This window comes from Erythrolamprus reginae, chromosome 1 (genome assembly GCF_031021105.1).
Source record: "Erythrolamprus reginae isolate rEryReg1 chromosome 1, rEryReg1.hap1, whole genome shotgun sequence".
NCBI classification, from domain to species: Eukaryota; Metazoa; Chordata; class Lepidosauria; order Squamata; family Dipsadidae; genus Erythrolamprus; species Erythrolamprus reginae.
In genome coordinates this window covers 412,387,834-412,405,350 of record NC_091950.1, presented here as the reverse complement: position 1 = coordinate 412,405,350, position 17,517 = coordinate 412,387,834, and the positions used below count along the sequence as shown (strand labels likewise).

The 17,517-nt window shown below is 44.4% G+C and overlaps 1 protein-coding gene across 1 annotated transcript in view; it reads right to left on the bottom strand.

The window, feature by feature from the left end:
• Positions 1-10,123, bottom strand: part of NOS2 (nitric oxide synthase 2) — a 72,285-nt gene extending 62,162 nt beyond the window's left edge. The window contains exon 1 of the mRNA XM_070735302.1: positions 10,005-10,123. Within this exon, the coding sequence (XP_070591403.1) occupies positions 10,005-10,123 (119 nt within the window). The remainder of the gene's footprint in view (positions 1-10,004) is intronic.
• Between the last annotated feature and the right edge of the window lie 7,394 nt (positions 10,124-17,517).

Below are 17,517 nucleotides of genomic sequence, written 5' to 3'. Positions count from 1 at the left end.
ATTCCAGATGTGCCCTTGTTAAGAAAATAGTTGTGGATTTCATTGTTTTCCTGTAGAATAGAATAATCATGATTTTTGAACTTGTCTCCCTTCCTTTTTGTTTCCAGGCTGGGCAAGGGAAAAGGGTTTTTCTTTTTAAAAAAAATAACTTATCGTGTTTCCCCACCTTTCCTTTAAGGCGTTTCCTAGCTGAGCTTTCCTTTTTGCTGTTCTGTTCGGAAGACAGTCCTGTGAGGTAGGCTTGCTTATTTATTTATTTATCTATCTATCTATCTATCTATCTATCTATCTATCTATCTATCTATCTATCTATCTACCTATCTATCTATCTTTCTTCCTATCTATCTATCATCTATCTATCTATCTATCTATCTATCTATCTATCTATCTATCTATCTATCTATCTATCATCTATCTATCTATCTATCTATCTATCTATCTATCTATCTATCTATCATCTATCTATCTATCTATCTATCTATCTATCTATCTACCTATCTATCTATCTTTCTTCCTATCTATCTATCTATCTATCTATCTATCTATCATCTATCTATCTATCTATCTATCTATCTATCTATCTATCTATCTATCTATCTATCTATCTATCTATGGGATTTATTGGATTTATATGCAGCCCCTCTCCGAAAACTGGGGGCAGCTAACAGCAATCATAAACAGTGTACAGTAATAATCCAATACTAAAAGCGAATTAAAAACCCCTTAATATAAAAAACCAAACATACATACAAACATATCATGCATACAATTGTAAAGGCCTAGTGGGAAAAGGAATCTCAGTTCCCCCATGCCTGATGGCAGAGGTGGGTTTTAAGAAGCTTACGAAAGGCAAGGAGGGTGGGGGCAATTCTAATCTCTGGGAGGAGTTGGTTCCAGAGGGCCAGGGCCGCCACAGAGAAGGCTCTTCCCCTGGGTCCCGCCAAGCGGCATTCTTTAGTTGACGGGACCCGGAGAAGACACACTCTGTGGGACCTAACTGGTCGCTGGGATTCGTGCCGCAGAAGGCGGTCCCTGAGGTAATCTGGTCCAGTGCCATGAAGGGCTTTATAGGTCAGACAGAGGAATGGACCCAGGGCTCACTCTCAATACCAAGAGTGACATTTTCCTAGGCTTAAGAATCTCTGCACAAATAAATTTTTGCATTTTCTGGAGACGAGCTCTCCAACCCTTGGTCTGTAGACTGATACCAGCCCACCGCCCATTCGGAACAGGTTCACACAAGCGTCCGGCAATCACACAAAGCTCCATTTGTGTAAGCAGAGGGCGTATGTGTGACACCTCCCCATCTCCGCTGCCAGTCTGCAGAGCCAGAAAGATTGGGGACCACTCAGGGATGGGCTGTCAAAATTTTTATTGGCACACTGTGGTTTATTTTGTTGGTGTGGCTTGATGGTCATGTGACCAGGTAGGAGTGGCTTGGTGGTCATGTGACCAGGTGGGAGTGGCTTGACAATCATGTCAGCAGCGGGTGGCTTAAAGGTCATGTGACTGGGTAGGAGTGGCTTGCTGACCAAGATAAGTTTTCAAATAGGTGCTGGGACTCTTTTTCAGTTGATTAAGTCACATTATTTGAATAGACACAAAAAGGACAAATGATAGACAGCATTATTTGTTGAGCAGCACAGTAACATTTTAAGGTTGTGTACTGAACCCACAAGGTTCAATATGAGAACAGATTAGGCAAGTAGCTCAATTTTCTTTCATTGCTGTAAAAGTTCAGTTCTAGATAATGCTTAAAATGCTTAAAGCGTTTATGGGTATAAACATACTATTTAAATATTTCCTATTTTAAAAGTAATTAAGGATCATACTAAGGTATTAGAGAAGGAAGGGCAATTAAAAAAACTATTGTATTCAATAAATAGTGCATAAACGCGCTACCCCCACTCTGTCCCCCACCCCATGCTATCCGGTTCCGGTGAAGCAACAGGGAGGAGAGTTCCGTTGCTCCGCTGGACTACGGGGGGAACATCGAAATATGGAGGCTCTTTAACAAACACAGCAACTTATTTTTTATAACATCGGAGAGGGGAGAAGTGCCCGTGTTGGAGGATCCTGACTGGGAAAATGCTGGAGGCGCTGGAGAGGCGTTCGAGAGACAACTTGTTGATCCGCTGGGACCAGCTGTGACGCCGAAAATGGCGGCCGCCGTTACAACCTGAGCCGCCTGCCCCCCCCCCCCCCCTTAGCCGCTTGCCGCTTGCCGTCTAAACCATCCTCCTCCATCCTCCTCTGCAACTGCTTGACATCTGCTTGCCACTTAGCTGCCTGTCGTCGGTAGGAGAATTGTGAGAAGAACCGACAGGAGAAAAAGCGGCAGAGGCATTGAGGACGCCGAGAGTCAGCTGGGAGCGGCTGGGACTCAAGAAATGACGGCTGCGAGGAGAGAATTCGAGCCGTTCATTGCCTCCTGCCTGCCGCGCCGATCTGCAGCTGACCAGGATCGGATTAGACAGCCCTGCTAGCCCTGGCTTACCGGACAAGGCAGATCTCAGATGCCAGGACGCCAAATGGTGGGGGCGCCTGGTGTCGAAGGGGATGCTGCCTGGCAGTGGAATCTGAACTGCCAACTAATTACCATCTCTGTCGGGGCCATGTGGAGGCTGCTCAGAAGAGGTTTGAGAGCCGTACGGAGCAACGGAAGCTGTGGGGATTCAGAGATGTCGCCCAAAAGAACTAAGAACTCTTGGGGGGAGACTGGGGTGACCAGCGATTATTGGGACTGCTACAGGGAGAGAACTTGGAACAATCCCAAACAAGATAAGAGTCAGACCCTGGGGTGCCGGTTAATGGCAGTTGCCAACACTGAGAAGTCCACTCTTTTATTGCACTTTAAGATTAAGACATTGGCTTTAAGACACTTTAAGACACTTTGAGACCAAGACATCAGTTAGCCTGGAGTTTGGTTCCCTCTTGCTGCTGTTCTTTGCCTTCATTTCTATTTAATAATTAATTTATAGTTCCTAATTGAGGTTTATATTAATGTTTTTATACTTACTGTTTTTAATCAATTGATTTTAAGGGTAGTGTTTTTTAATAATTTATTTTTTAAATTAAATTAATTATTAGGGTTTTAGAAATGGATTTTTATGGGAATGAATTTAATGGGGGTGGGTGGGAGGGGGATAGTAAATGGAATGGGTTTGGGGGGTGGGATTATAGTATGTATGAATTGAATGGTTATGTTTTAAATAATACCCTTGGCACACCTGACGCTGGAGAGGCAGGAGGGGAGGGGGCACCTATCTCTGGGGTGGCGGAGGGTCAAAATATCCCGGTCTTGCTGGGGAGAGGCAGATATGGTGGGAGCCTTGGAGCTAGCCGTTCCAGGGGAAGGAGAGATCGCTGCTTAGTAGCGATCCCTCCTTCCGGCTCCTTGAGCTCAACCCAAGATACTGGTGACGAGTGTAATCCTGGCCCTGGGCTCAAGCTGCTGCTGCTCAATGCCAGGTCGGTGGTAAATAAAGCTCTCCTCATCCGGGATTTGATCCTGGATGAGGAGGCCGACCTGGCTTGTGTGACCGAAACCTGGCTGGGCCCAGAGGGAGGAGTTCCTCTCTCGGAAATCTGTCCAGCTGGGTTTCGGGTGTGGCATCAACCTCGACCCCAGGGAAGGGGGGGAGGAGTGGCTATTATAGCCAGGGAGAGTCTTTGCCTGCGTAGGCTCATTGCTCCAGAGGTTGCGGGTTGCGAGTCCCTTCTGGTGAAGTTGGACTTAGGGGTTCAGGTGGGCTTGTTACTCACGTACCTGCCTCCCAGCTGCGTGTCAACAGCCCTGCCTGTGCTGCTCGAGGAGGTGGCCGGGTTGGCGGTGGAGTTCCCCGGACTTATTGTCCTGGGGGACTTCAATCTGCCGTCACTCGGCGGTTCCTCTGGACTGGCACAGGAGTTCATGGCCACCATGACAGCCATGGACCTGACTCAAGTAGTTCAGGGTCCAACCCACGGGGGTGGGCACGCACCCGATATGATATTCCTCTCTGAGCAATTGAGTAATGGTCTGAGACTAAGGGGCTTAGAAGTGTTGCCTTTGTCATGGTCAGACCATTTCCTACTGCGGCTTAACTTCCTGGCTCCAATCCTTCCCCGCAGGGAGGCGGAACCAATTAAGTTGTTCCGCCCCAGACGCCTGATGGATCCAGAAGGTTTCCAGAGGGCGCTTGGGGTCATTCCAGATACACTCGTTCACAGTTCGGCAGAGACCCTTGCTGAGGCCTGGAACAAGGCTGCAGTAGGGGCTCTTGACCGGATTGCGCCGTTGCGACCTCTCCGCGGCACTAGACCCCGTAGAGCCCCATGGTACAACGAGGAGCTCCGGGAGTTGAAGCGCCAGAAGAGACGTCTGGAGAAGCGATGGAGGAAGAGTAAGTCTGAATCCGATCGAACACTTGTAAGAGCTCATATTAAGACTTACAAAGTGGCGCTCAAGGCGGCAAGATGCGCGTACCATGCCGCCTTGATTGCATCAGCGGAATCCCGCCCAGCCGCTCTGTTCAGGGTGACCCGCTCCCTTCTTAATCAGGGGGGAGTTGGGGAGCCCTTGCAGAGCAGTGCTGAGGACTTTAACACGTTTTTCGCTGATAAAATCGCTCGGATCCGGGCGGACCTCGACTCCAATTGTAAAACAGAGTCGACTGACAACGAGTCAGTTGAGGCGACTGGGGCTAAACGTCTTTGTCCACCTGTCTGGGCGGAGTTTGACTTGGTGTCACCTGATGAAGTGGACAAGGCCATTGGAGCTGTGAGTTCCGCCACCTGTTTACTGGATCCGTGTCCCTCTTGGCTGGTTTCGGCCAGTCGGGAGGTGACACGGAGCTGGGTCCAGGAGATTGTCAACGCCTCCTTGGGGAGGGGGTCCTTCCCGGCCCTTTATAAGGAGGCACTTGTGCGCCCCCTCCTCAAGAAGCCTTCCCTGGACCCAGCCGTGCTTAATAACTACCGTCCAGTCTCCAACCTTCCCTTTATGGGGAAGGTTGTCGAGAAGGTGGTGGCACTTCAACTCCAGCGGTCCTTGGAAGAAGCCGATTATCTAGGTCCTCGGCAGTCTGGATTCAGGCCCGGCTACAGCACGGAAACTGCTTTGGTCGCGTTGATGGATGATCTCTGGCGGGCCCGGGACAGGGGCTTGTCCTCTGTCCTGGTGCTCCTTGACCTCTCAGCGGCTTTCGATACCATCGACCATGGTATCCTTCTGCGCCGGCTGGAGGGGTTGGGAGTGGGAGGCACTGTTCTCCAGTGGTTCTCCTCCTACCTCTCTGGTCGGTCGCAGTCGGTGTTAGTGGGGGGTCAGAGGTCGACCTCGAGGTCTCTCCCTTGTGGGGTGCCTCAGGGGTCGGTCCTCTCCCCCCTGCTATTTAATATCTACATGAAACCGCTGGGCGAGATCATCCAAGGACATGGGGTGAGGTATCATCAATATGCCGATGATACCCAGCTGTACATCTCCACCCCATGCCCAGTCAACGAAGCAGTGGAAGTGATGTGCCGGTGCCTGGAGGCTGTTGGGGCCTGGATGGGTGTCAACAAACTCAAACTCAATCCAGACAAGACGGAGTGGCTGTGGGTCTTGCCTCCCAAGGACAACTCGATCTGTCCATCCATTACCCTGGGGGGGGAATTATTGACCCCTTCAGAGAGGGTCCGCAACTTGGGCGTCCTCCTCGATCCACAGCTCACACTAGAGAAACATCTTTCAGCTGTGGCGAGGGGGGCGTTTGCCCAGGTTCGCCTGGTGCGCCAGTTGCGGCCCTACTTGGACCGGGAGTCATTGCTCACAGTCACTCATGCCCTAATCACCTCGAGGTTCGACTACTGTAACGCTCTCTACATGGGGCTACCTTTGAAAAGTGTTCGGAAACTTCAGATCGTGCAGAATGCAGCTGCGAGAGCAATTATGGGCTTCTCTAAGTATGCCCATATCACTCCAACACTCCGCAGCCTGCATTGGTTGCCGATCAGTTTCCGGTCACAATTCAAAGTGTTGGTTATGACCTATAAAGCCCTCCATGGCACTGGACCAGAATACCTTCGGGACCGCCTTCTGCCGCACGAATCCCAGCGACCGGTTCGGTCCCACAGAGTTGGCCTTCTCCGGGTCCCGTCGACTAAACAATGTCGTCTGGCGGGACCCAGGGGAAGAGCCTTCTCTGTGGCGGCTCCAACCCTCTGGAACCAACTCCCCCCTGAGATTAGGATTGCCCCCACCCTCCTTGCCTTTCGCAAACTTCTTAAAACCCACCTCTGCCGTCAGGCATGGGGGAACTGAAACATCTCCCCCTTGCCCATGTTGTTTTGGTATTAGATTGATTGTATGTGTGTTTTGTTTATTTGTTTTAATACTTGGGGTTGTTTTTGTGAATTTTTAGCTTAAAATTGAAATTGGATTGGTGGGTATTGGATTGTCATTATATATTGTTTTTTGTCTTGCTGTGAGCCGCCCCGAGTTTTCGGAGAGGGGCGGCATATAAATCCAATAAATCTAATCTAATCCATGGGGGCAGCAGCCCATTATTGGGACCGCTGTTCTAGAGTTATCCAACGATTGTACCATGGTTTGTGATGACACAAATGAGGGAGGCTGGTTTCATTTATAAGATTTATAGCCATAATGCCCTCTTTCCTTTTTCCACATTACAACAATCTTGTGAGGTGGGCTAACATCATGCAGTTTGTTTCTGTGCCTAAAGGAGGACTAGGCCATTCATATTTTGTAGCCCATCCTTCACTACTTTATAAACCTCCCAAATGGCTGCATGATGCTACATTGTGTGTTTGTGTGTGTGTGTGTGTGTGTGTGTGTGTGTGAGAGAGAGAGAGAGAGAGAGAAATTTCATGGCTGTTTTCCAATAGAGCGTAACACTGGTCAACACAAAAAAAACCATCAGCAAAGGTAATATGTCTGTTTTATGGAGTTGGATGTGCTGATTCCAAAAATATGCTTACTTTTGCTCTATCGCATAACGTTTCTGATATAGAAGCATTTTTGTTAGTACGTTATTTCTACCTTTCCAATGTATGTGGTAATTACTGTTTTCTTAATGTTGCCAATATATACGGCTCAAAAAAAATAAAGGGAACACTCAAATAACACATCCTAGATCTGAGTGAATGAAATATTCTCATGGAATACTTCATTTGCACCACTATTCCATTTGCACAACAGCATGTGAAATTGATTGTCAATCAGCGTTGCTTCTTAAGTGGACAGTTTGATTTCACAGAAGTTTGATTTACTTGGACTTATATTCTGTTGTTTAAGTGTCCCCTTTATTTTTTTTGAGCAGTGTGTTTCCTACACCTTATAATAATGATGCCGGACCAGAATACCTACAGGACCGCCTTCTGCTGCATGAATCCCAGCGGCCAATTAGATCCCACAGAGTTGGTCTTCTCCAGGGTTCCGTCGACTAAACAATTTCATCTGGCGGGACCTAGGGGAAGAGCCTTCTCTGTGGGATCTAATTGGCCGCTGGGATTCATGCAACTCCCTCCGGAGATTCGAACTGCCCCCCCTTCTGGCCTTCTGCAAGACTCTGAAGACCTATCTATTTATTTATTTATTTATTTATTATTTAGATTTGTATGCCGCCCCTCTCCGAAGACTCGGGGCGGCTCACAACAGAATAGAACAAATCATAAATAATCAGAAAACTTTAAAATGTATACAAGATTTAAAAGAACCCCATAAACTAACAGACGCACACACAAACATACCATGCATAAATTAAACATGCCCGGGGGAGGTGTTTCAGTTCCCCCATGCCTGACGGCAGAGGTGGGTTTTAAGGAGTTTACGGAAGGCAGGGAGAGTAGGGGCAGTTCTAATCTCTGGGGGGAGTTGGTTCCAGAGAGTCGGTGCCGCCACAGAGAAGGCTCTTCCCCTGGGGCCCGCCAACCGACATTGTTTAGTTGACGGGACCCGGAGAAGGCCCACTCTGTGGGACCTAATTGGTCGCTGGGATTCGTGCGGCAGTAGGCGGTCTCGGAGATATTCTGGTCCAGTGCCATGAAGGGCTTTAAAGGTCATAACCAACACTTTGAATTGTGACCGGAAATTGATCGGCAACCAATGCAGACTGCGGAGTGATGGTGAAACATGGGCATACCTGGGTAAGCCCATGACTGCTCTCGCAGCTGCATTCTGCACGATCTGAAGTTTCCGAACACTTTTCAAAGGTAGCCCCATGTAGAGAGCATTACAGTAGTCGAACCTCGAGGTGATGAGGGCATGAGTGACTGTGAGCAATGAGTCCCGGTCCAGATAGGGCCGCAACTGGTGCACCAGGCGAACCTGGGCAAACGCCCCCCTCGCCACAGCTGAGAGATGGTTTTCTAATGTGAGCTGTGGATCGAGGAGGACGCCCAAGTTGCGGACCCTCTCTGAGGGGGTCAATAATTCCCCCCCCAGGGTGATGGACAGACAGATGGGATTGTCCTTGGGAGGCAGAACCCACAGCCACTCCGTCTTATCCGGGTTGAGTTTGAGTCTGTTGACACCCATCCAGGCCCCAACAGCCTCCAGGCACCGGCACATCACTTCCACCGCTTCGTTGACTGGGCATGGGGTGGAGATGTAAAGCTGGGTATCATCGGCATATTGATGATACCTCACCCCATGTCCTTGGATGATCTCACCCAGCGGTTTCATGTAGATGTTAAATAGCAAGGGGGAGAGGACCGACCCCTGAGGCATCCCACAAGGGAGAGACCTCGGAGCCGACCTCTGACCCCCCACTAACACCGACTGCGACCGGCCAGAGAGGTAGGAGGAGAACCACTGGAGCACAGTGCCTCCCACCCCCAGCCCCTCCAACCGGTGCAGAAGGATACCATGGTCGATGGTATCGAAAGCCGCTGAGAGATCGAGGAGCACCAGGACAGAGGATAAACCCCTGTCCCGGGCCCGCCAGAGATCATCCATCAACGCGACCAAAGCGGTTTCCGTGCTGTAACCGGGCCTGAAACCCGACTGCTGGGGACCTAGATAATCAGCTTCTTCCAAGGACCGCTGGAGCTGGAGTGCCACCACCTTCTCGACAACCTTCCCCATAAAGGGAAGGTTGGAGACTGGACGGTAGTTGTTAAGTACAGCTGGGTCCAGGGAGGGCTTCTTGAGGAGGGGGCGCACAAGCGCTTCTTTATAGAGTGATGGAAAAACTCCCCTCCCCAAGGAAGCGTTGGTAATCTCCTGGGCCCAGCTCCGTGTCACCTCCCTGCTGGCCGAGACCAACCAGGAGGGACACGGATCCAGTAAGCAGGTGGCGGAATTCACAGCTCCAATGGCCTTGTCCACTTCATCAGGTGTCACCAGATCAAACTCTTCCCAGACAGGTGGACAAGTACGTGCCCCAGTCACCTCGACTGACTCGTTGTCAGTCGACACTGTTTTACAATTGGAGTCGAGGTCGGCCCGGATCTGAGCGACTGAATGTCACGAGGCAAGGGATAATTGATGTATTCTCTTTTTGGCTTGTAAGATTTATGTGTGGTTATGATTGGGTAGTATTGACTATTTTTAAATGATAGTGGGTTCTTAGCTATAGTTTTGATTATTGGATTTGTACTGCATTGTTTATTGCTGTTGTGAGCCGCCCCAAGTCTTCAGAGAGGGGCGGTATACAAACCTAATTATTATTATTATTATTATTATTATTATTATTATTATTATTATTATTACTATTATTACTATTATTATTATTATGTCAATACAACACAGCAAATGAGATCACTATGCTGGATTTTGTATTTTCATTATTATTATTATTAATATTATTATTATTATCATTATTATTATTATTATTATTCCTACTACAGAAAATCTATATGTATTTTTGAAATCAGAACAAAAAAAAATGATTCAGAAAAGTGCAAGGTCAATTGCGATGATTACAAAAAATATTTTTTTTGTAGGCCTGTGTAATCTCTCCCGTAATTTCCAAATTTCAAGCCAAGGAGAAACATGGAGAAACATGGAGCAGCCTCACCTGTGGCCATTTTCATTTGCCTTTTCCCTGTTATTGTTGAGATCCATCTCTTCCCACAACTCGGAGTGGCTGGGTGGTGGCACACAAAGCAATGCCCAAGGATACCTCATTCTCTGCATAATCCAGACCAAGGCAGTTTGGCTGCCGTTGAAATCCTAGCCAAGAAAGATTTTTTTTTAAATATGTCCGCTTCTGCAAAGGAAATAAATAGTAGACATGAAGAGAGAAAGAAGACTCTTTTCGTTTTAAAAGCAAGGGAAGGTCAACGGTGTTTGGGTGGGGCCAAAAAATCAAGATGGCCGTCTTACACATTAAAGGAAAACAAGGTTCCAGTTGTGTGATTGCATTCTACAACAGACTATATCAGTGATGGGCAACCTTTTGAGCTTGGTGTGTCAAAATTCGCCAAAAACCCGAGCATAATTCGGGTGGTGTGTCACCTTGAGAAAAAAAAAATTGTGATATTTATAGTTTAAATAACAAATATGTATAATTATTTAACTTACCTGCTTAGTGACTTCTTTGTTAATCTGTCAGTTGGTTTCTTTTGTTGGTCTTGCTGTTATTTAACTTGTGTGGGGTGCCATGAACTAAGATAAATGAGGGGGAGGGGGAATTCTTCCAGTGATGGCGAACCTGTGGCAGTCCAGCTGGACTGCCACAGGTTCGCCATCACTGATTTAGTGACTTTTTTGTTCCTGAATTTCATTGGCTAAATCTTCAATTGAGGTTGAAGGCATCCACTCAAATTAAATGTGTAGAGACCTAGCTTTTAACAGGAAAGAAAAGGAAATACAAGATTCCCTCTTATTTATCTTTTTTCTTGTTAAAGAAAAAATATTTATTTTATTTACAGGCTATATTTTATTCAGAAATCCCAAATGGCCTACAGGACAAACAGTAAGATTTAAAAAAAATAAAACACTACAAGGAACAAGGGACCATCCTAAAATGTTGATCACTCCTTTTTTTTCTTTTAGTTTTCTAAGATCCTTAGTACTTTATACTTAGTACTCAAAACCAAACAGAGTGTTCAAGATAAAGCCTCATTGCACATTCCTACAATATTACTTACACTGCTTTATTTTCCATTTTTTCCTAATATGTCCAAGCACAGAATTTGCTATTTAGCAACAAATACAGTAATTGGCTGGTTTACTCACTATGGATTGATGACTAAAAGAAGAGGGGGCGCTACCCCCGCGAGCGAGTCCACGCTGTACTTTCCTATTCTTGCTCTTCACACGTCCGCGTCCTTTTTTTTTTTTTTTTTTGGTGCTCGGAAGTCAACAGCGCGGACCCTTTAAGAACCTGCGCTTGCGCTCTGCCGGCTTTTTTCCCCCCCTTCTCGGGCTGGGTGAGGGGGAGGCAAAGGAGGCGCGGGCTTCTCCAAGTGGCAACGAAGGTGAAACGGGAGGGGGTGGTGAGAGTGAGGAGGCTTTTTTTCTTTCGGCTCGCGTCGCATGCGTTTGGCGGGCGGGCTTGGATGGCGAAGATGGCCCACACGCGTGTGCCGGCGCATTCTCTCCAAAAGTTTCTCCGGCGGCCGCGTGTCACTGAAAATGGCTACCTGTGTCAGTGCTGACACGCGTGTCATAGGTTCGCCATCACTGGACTATATACAAGTCCCGTGGCAATTGCTTCAAAATAACCATATAATGCTTCCAGGTTTTTCAGATTAATACAGGTAGTCCTCAATTTATGACCATAACGCAGCCAGCTCATTAGGCAAATGCTACTCAAAACATCCATTACCGGTTCTCCAGAACCTGCTAGATTTCACCTCTGCCCACGACCACCATTGGAACTTCAGAACCAGATCATAACTCCCTTTTATCAGTAGCTCATAACTTTGGTGGCTAAATGACTAGTCATAAATTGAGGACACCTGTATGTAAAAAACAGATATTATCCCATAAGCAAGCACTCTTCTCCAGGGCTATTTTGACACTTGAGTCTTTTGTGATGATTTCCAGGAAGGAAACAGGGTTAAATAAAGATTCTGCACACTGTTTTAACCTAGCCAAGAATCTCTTCCTATGTTTTTCACAATCAGGTCCCATTAAGAAAAAGTCCCTTCCTGTTTTTATTGGAAGCATCCTCCTGTTAATTCTGTCCTTATTACTTCCTGATCCATAGGAGTAGGGAGAGGTGATGAAAGAGGTGATGTTGGTTGATCACAGAATTCTAAGATGGTTTGGAAGACCAAAACAATAACAACAACACAGAAACATATAAGTCTGATGGCAGAAAAAGACCTCATGGTCCATCTAGTCTGCCCTCATACTATTTTCTGTATTTTATCTTAGGATGGACATATGTTTATCCCAGGCATGTTTAAATTCAGTTACTGTGGATTTATGCACCACGTCTGCTGGAAGTTTGTTCCAAGGATCTACTACTCTTTTAGTAAAATAATATTTTCTCGTGTTGCTTTTGATCTTTCCCCCAACTATTGATACTATTGGGAATACAGAGGACTGGAAATGCTAACTGGTGAGAACGGTGGTCAATGGAAGGTGAGGGCCCTCCGGAATCAACTCCCCCCGGAGATTAGAACTGCTCCCACCCTCCTTGTCTTCCGTAAACTACTTAAGACCCACCTATACCGCCAGGCATGGGGGATTTGAGACACCTTTCCCCCAGGCTTATTATAATTTATGTTTGGTATGTATGTGCTGTTTGGTTTTTAATTATGATAGGGTTTTTAGTTTTTTTAGTATTAGATTTGTGCCAGTATAATATTGTTTTTATCGTTGTTGTGAGCCGCCCTGAGTCTTCGGAGAGGGGTGGCATACAAATCTAATAAATTATTATTATTATTATTATTATTATTATTATTATTATTATTATTATCTAACTTCAGATTGTGTCCCCTTGTTCTTGAGTTCACTTTGCTATTAAAAACACTTCCCTCCTGGACCCTATTTAACCCTTTAATATATTTAAATGCTTCGATCATGTCCCCCCCTTTTCCTTCTGTCCTCCAGACTATACAGATTGAGTTCATTAAGTCTTTCCTGATAGGTTTTATGCTTAAGACCTTTCACCATTCTTGTAGCCTGTCTTTGGACCCGTTGTTGTGGACAACCACAACAACAACAGCAACAACAATCTTGAAGACATATTGGACAAAGATAATTGGTTACAGGAAACAATAGGAACAACAGTAGAATTTACCCCATAACGTCTTTTATTAGGTGTATTTAAAAGGCAATACGATAGAAGTATCACGGGATAAACACATATCCATCCTAAGATAAAATACAGAAAATAGTATAAGGGCAGACTAGATGGACCATGAGGTCTTTTTCTGCCGTCAGACTTCTATGTTTCTATGTTTCTATTTGATTTTGCACATCACAACAGCTGCTAGAATTACATGCGCGCATTGCTGGAGAAAACTCTTAATGCACCCATAGAAAGCTGGATCATTAAGATATGTGATTGTGCAGAATGGACAAATTAACCATGGAATGTAGAGGACAAAAGGACTCAGACTACTACTAAAAATGGGGAAAGTGGTATAAATGCACCAATGATAGAAAATCAAAGAGAAAATGTGGGACGAAGATATAGCAACAGCAATAGCATTTAGACTCATATACTGCTTAATGGGGCTTTTACAGCCCTCTTTAAGTGGTTTACAGAATCAGCATATTGCCCCTAACAATCTGGATCCTCATTTTACCTACCTCGGAAGGATGGAAGGCTGAGTCAACCTTGAGCCAGTGGTGAGATTTGAACTGCTGAACTACAGCTAGCAGTTAGGTAAACTAGCCTGTAGTGCTGAACTTCTTCAGAGAGGGGCGGCATGCAAATCTAATAAATAATAATAATAAATAATAACTCTAACCATTGCGCCACCCTGGCTCATATAGAATTAGAAAGTACTGTAAAATGATGTATAAATTGTATGAATATAACAATAATGTATACGAAAGGTTGTAGATCGGCTCCTAGAAATGTTATGATGTGTAAAATGTGAAAAATCAATAAAAACACATAAAACAATAATAATAATCCCAAGGCAATAGGCTGACCTAAAACTATCCCTAAAGAAGACAATTTATTTATTTATTTATTTATTGGATTTGTATGCCGCCCCTCTCCGCAGACTTGGGGCGGCTAACAACAATGGTAAAAACAACATGTAACAATCCAATTTAATAAAACAACTAAAAACCCTAATTATAAAAACCAAACATACACACAAACATACCATGCATAACTTGTAATGGCCTAGGGGAAGAAATATCTTAACCCCCCCATGCCTGGCGACAAAGGTGGGTCTTGAGTAGTTTGCGAAAGACAAGGAGGGTGGGGGCCGTTCTAATCTCTGGGGGGAGTTGATTCCAGAGGGCCGGGGCCGCCACAGAGAAGGCTCTTCCCCTGGGGCCCACCAAACGAGATTGTTTGGTCGTCGAGACCCGTAGAAGGCCAACAATGCCAAACCATTTCCATACAGGTGCAAAAAAAAGTACCCAGACATAATCAATGGCATTAACTAAATTCAGCGGTGGGCTATAAGCTGAAACGCTAAGTTCTTGCGGGACCAGCGCAATTTTGCTGCTGCACCCGTGGAGGTAGCAAAATCACGCACGTGTTTCGGTATGCCCGGAAGCAAAAAAACCTCACCGAAATACGGGCACACCTGCGGCTCCATGCGCGATTTTGCTACCTCCACAGATGCAGTAGCAAAATCACACTGGCCCCGCAAGAACTTACGAGCCGCAATGGCGAGTGCAATTTAGTGTTCCGGCTCGTAGCCCACCGCTAATTAAATTCATACAAGTTTGATGCATAAACTCAAAGGGGCATTACTGTACTTATAACTTCTAAGCAGTTGGCTCACATTCTCTGCAAAATGGGATGAAACTTTCATTATTGGCTTCCTTCCATTAAAAAAATGTAGAAATGCCATTGTTTTGCAATGTCATGTCAAAACTGGGTAATGCGAAGCATGGACATGAATGACAATTAGGTAATATTTAATCAAATATTAAATGGGCAAAGTTATCTGTCTGTCTTTTATCTATGTATACAATAATATAATTATCTTTATTTATTTATTATTTATTAATCAAATTTGTATGCCACCCCTCTCCGCAGACTCGGGGCGGCTAACAACAATAATAAAACAATATAAACAAATCTGATATTTAAGTTAATTTTAAAAAGAAACCCCAATTTAAGAGACCAATCATACATACAGACATACCATGCATAATTTTTTTTATAAGCCATGGGGAAGAGAATATCTCAATTCCCCCATGCCTGACGACAGAGGTGGGTTTTAAGGAGCTTACGAAAGGCAAGGAGGGTGGGGGCAACTCTGATATCTGGGGGGAGTTGGTTCCAGGGGGCCAGGGCCACCACAGAGAAGGCTCTTCCCCTGGGTCCCACCAAACAGCATTGTTTAGTCGACAGGATCTGGAGAAGGCCAACTCTGTGGGACCTAACTGGTCGCTGGGATTCGTGTGGCAGAAGACGGTCCCGAAGATATTCTGGTCCGATGCAATGAAGGGCTTTATAGGTCATAACCAACACTTTGAATTGTGACCGGAAACCGATCAGCAACCAATGCAGACTGCGGAGTGTTGGTGTGACATGGGCATATTTAGGAAATCCCATGATAGCTCTTGCAGCTGCATTCTGCACGATCTGAAGTTTCCAAACATTTTTCAAAGGTAGCCCCATGTAGAGAGCGTTACAGTAGTCGAGCCTCGAGGTGATGAGGGCATGAGTGACTGTGAGCAGTGACTCCCGGTCCAAATAGGGCCGCAACTGCGGCACCAGGCGGACCTGGGCAAACGCCCCCCTTATATTAATTTTATTAATTTTTATCCCACAATAACTCAAGGTAACAAATGTAGCTAATATTCCTTCCTTCCTCCTCCTATATTTCCCGCAACAATCTAATGGACAACATTTAAGTTGCAACTCCAAATCTCATATTTATAAGTGAATAAACCTCCCTAAATAGAAAGTGCTACAGACTTAAACAAGGACTTTCCATCTTAATGAATTAAATCATTCTGGGATGGTTTGATGAATCCTGCATTGAGCAAGGGTTTGGACCCGATGACCCTGGAGGTCTCTTCCAACTCTATGACTCTATGATTCTATGAAATATCTTATCTTAAATAATCACCAACTGTTGGTTATAGTCAAATTATTGTTGTGAGCCGCCCCAAGTCTTTGGAGAGGGGTGGCATACAAATCTAATAAATAATAATAATAATAATAATAATAATAATAATAATAATAATAATTATTATTATTATTATTATTATTATTAGTGTGTCATATTGAACAATCTTTTCTTTAATGCTGCCAGTGGAGTTGTAATGCAAATCTATAGCCTCCCAGCTTCATCCCAAATAACCAGATGGGCAGTATATAAATTTAATCAAATAAATACATTAAAATCTACAAACCTTTATTTTTTTTTAATTTAGTCCCAAAATAAATGGGATTTCAGCAGGGCTGAATCCAAAATTTGGTTGCTTAAAAAAAAATCTCTTGAAAGGTAACATTAAAAATGTCATACTATAATTATGAATCACAAAATAATGATAATTGTTCCACTTCGTTTTTGGGGTAAACGTTTTTTTATCTTTCTTCACTTTTAAACAGTGCAATATTATATGCCTTCAATCTTTAATACAATACAATGAATTTACATTTATATTCGGTATTTATCATCCAACAATATGTTGTCTCCTTTACTTTTATCACCTGGAAAACTTTCATATAAACTTTTCAATATCGTTATACAAACTTACAATACTATATCTCATCTATTTGCTTTCACTTATCTATTAAATTTTATTACATTTAGGCCAAAGTGGTTATCTTCAAATGTCATACATCCTTATTTACCCCTTTAAAATTTCTTTACCCTTATCATATACTAATTGCTCTTCAAATAGAAAAGTTATTTAATCTTAAATATTAATCACCTATACTTTATCATCAAAATCTTACAAGATATTATCATAACCGTATCATTCCCAAGGAAAGAGAGGAAACCAAATTATATCACTTAAATCTACTTATTTTCTATCTTTACATATCAACACCATCGGTTTAATAAACCCTTATTCAGTTTTTATTGGAAATATAGTATTTGGTTATCAATCCACCTAATCAGTATACATTTCTTTTATCTAAAAACCTTTAATAAAATAATACCACCTCATCTATCATTATAATTATAATCCATTTCATTTGATGAAAGTGCAGTAGATTGCTTTTTGAGGGACTCGTTCAAAAAAATCCGGTGTTTCTAAATTTATAAATTTGTAAAAAGGCACTGCAGTCATTTCTTTAAAGAGCTTACCCCAAGGGCTACTTTTTAAACCAACTTGTAAGGCATCCCCCACCCCATGCATTAAAGTCTCCCACACTCTCAACTTGTACAAAATTCCAATCAATTTGAAGATGGTGCCAAGGAAAATTGCAATTTCCCACGAACTTACCAGACCAAGAAACTGAACGGGACGCACAT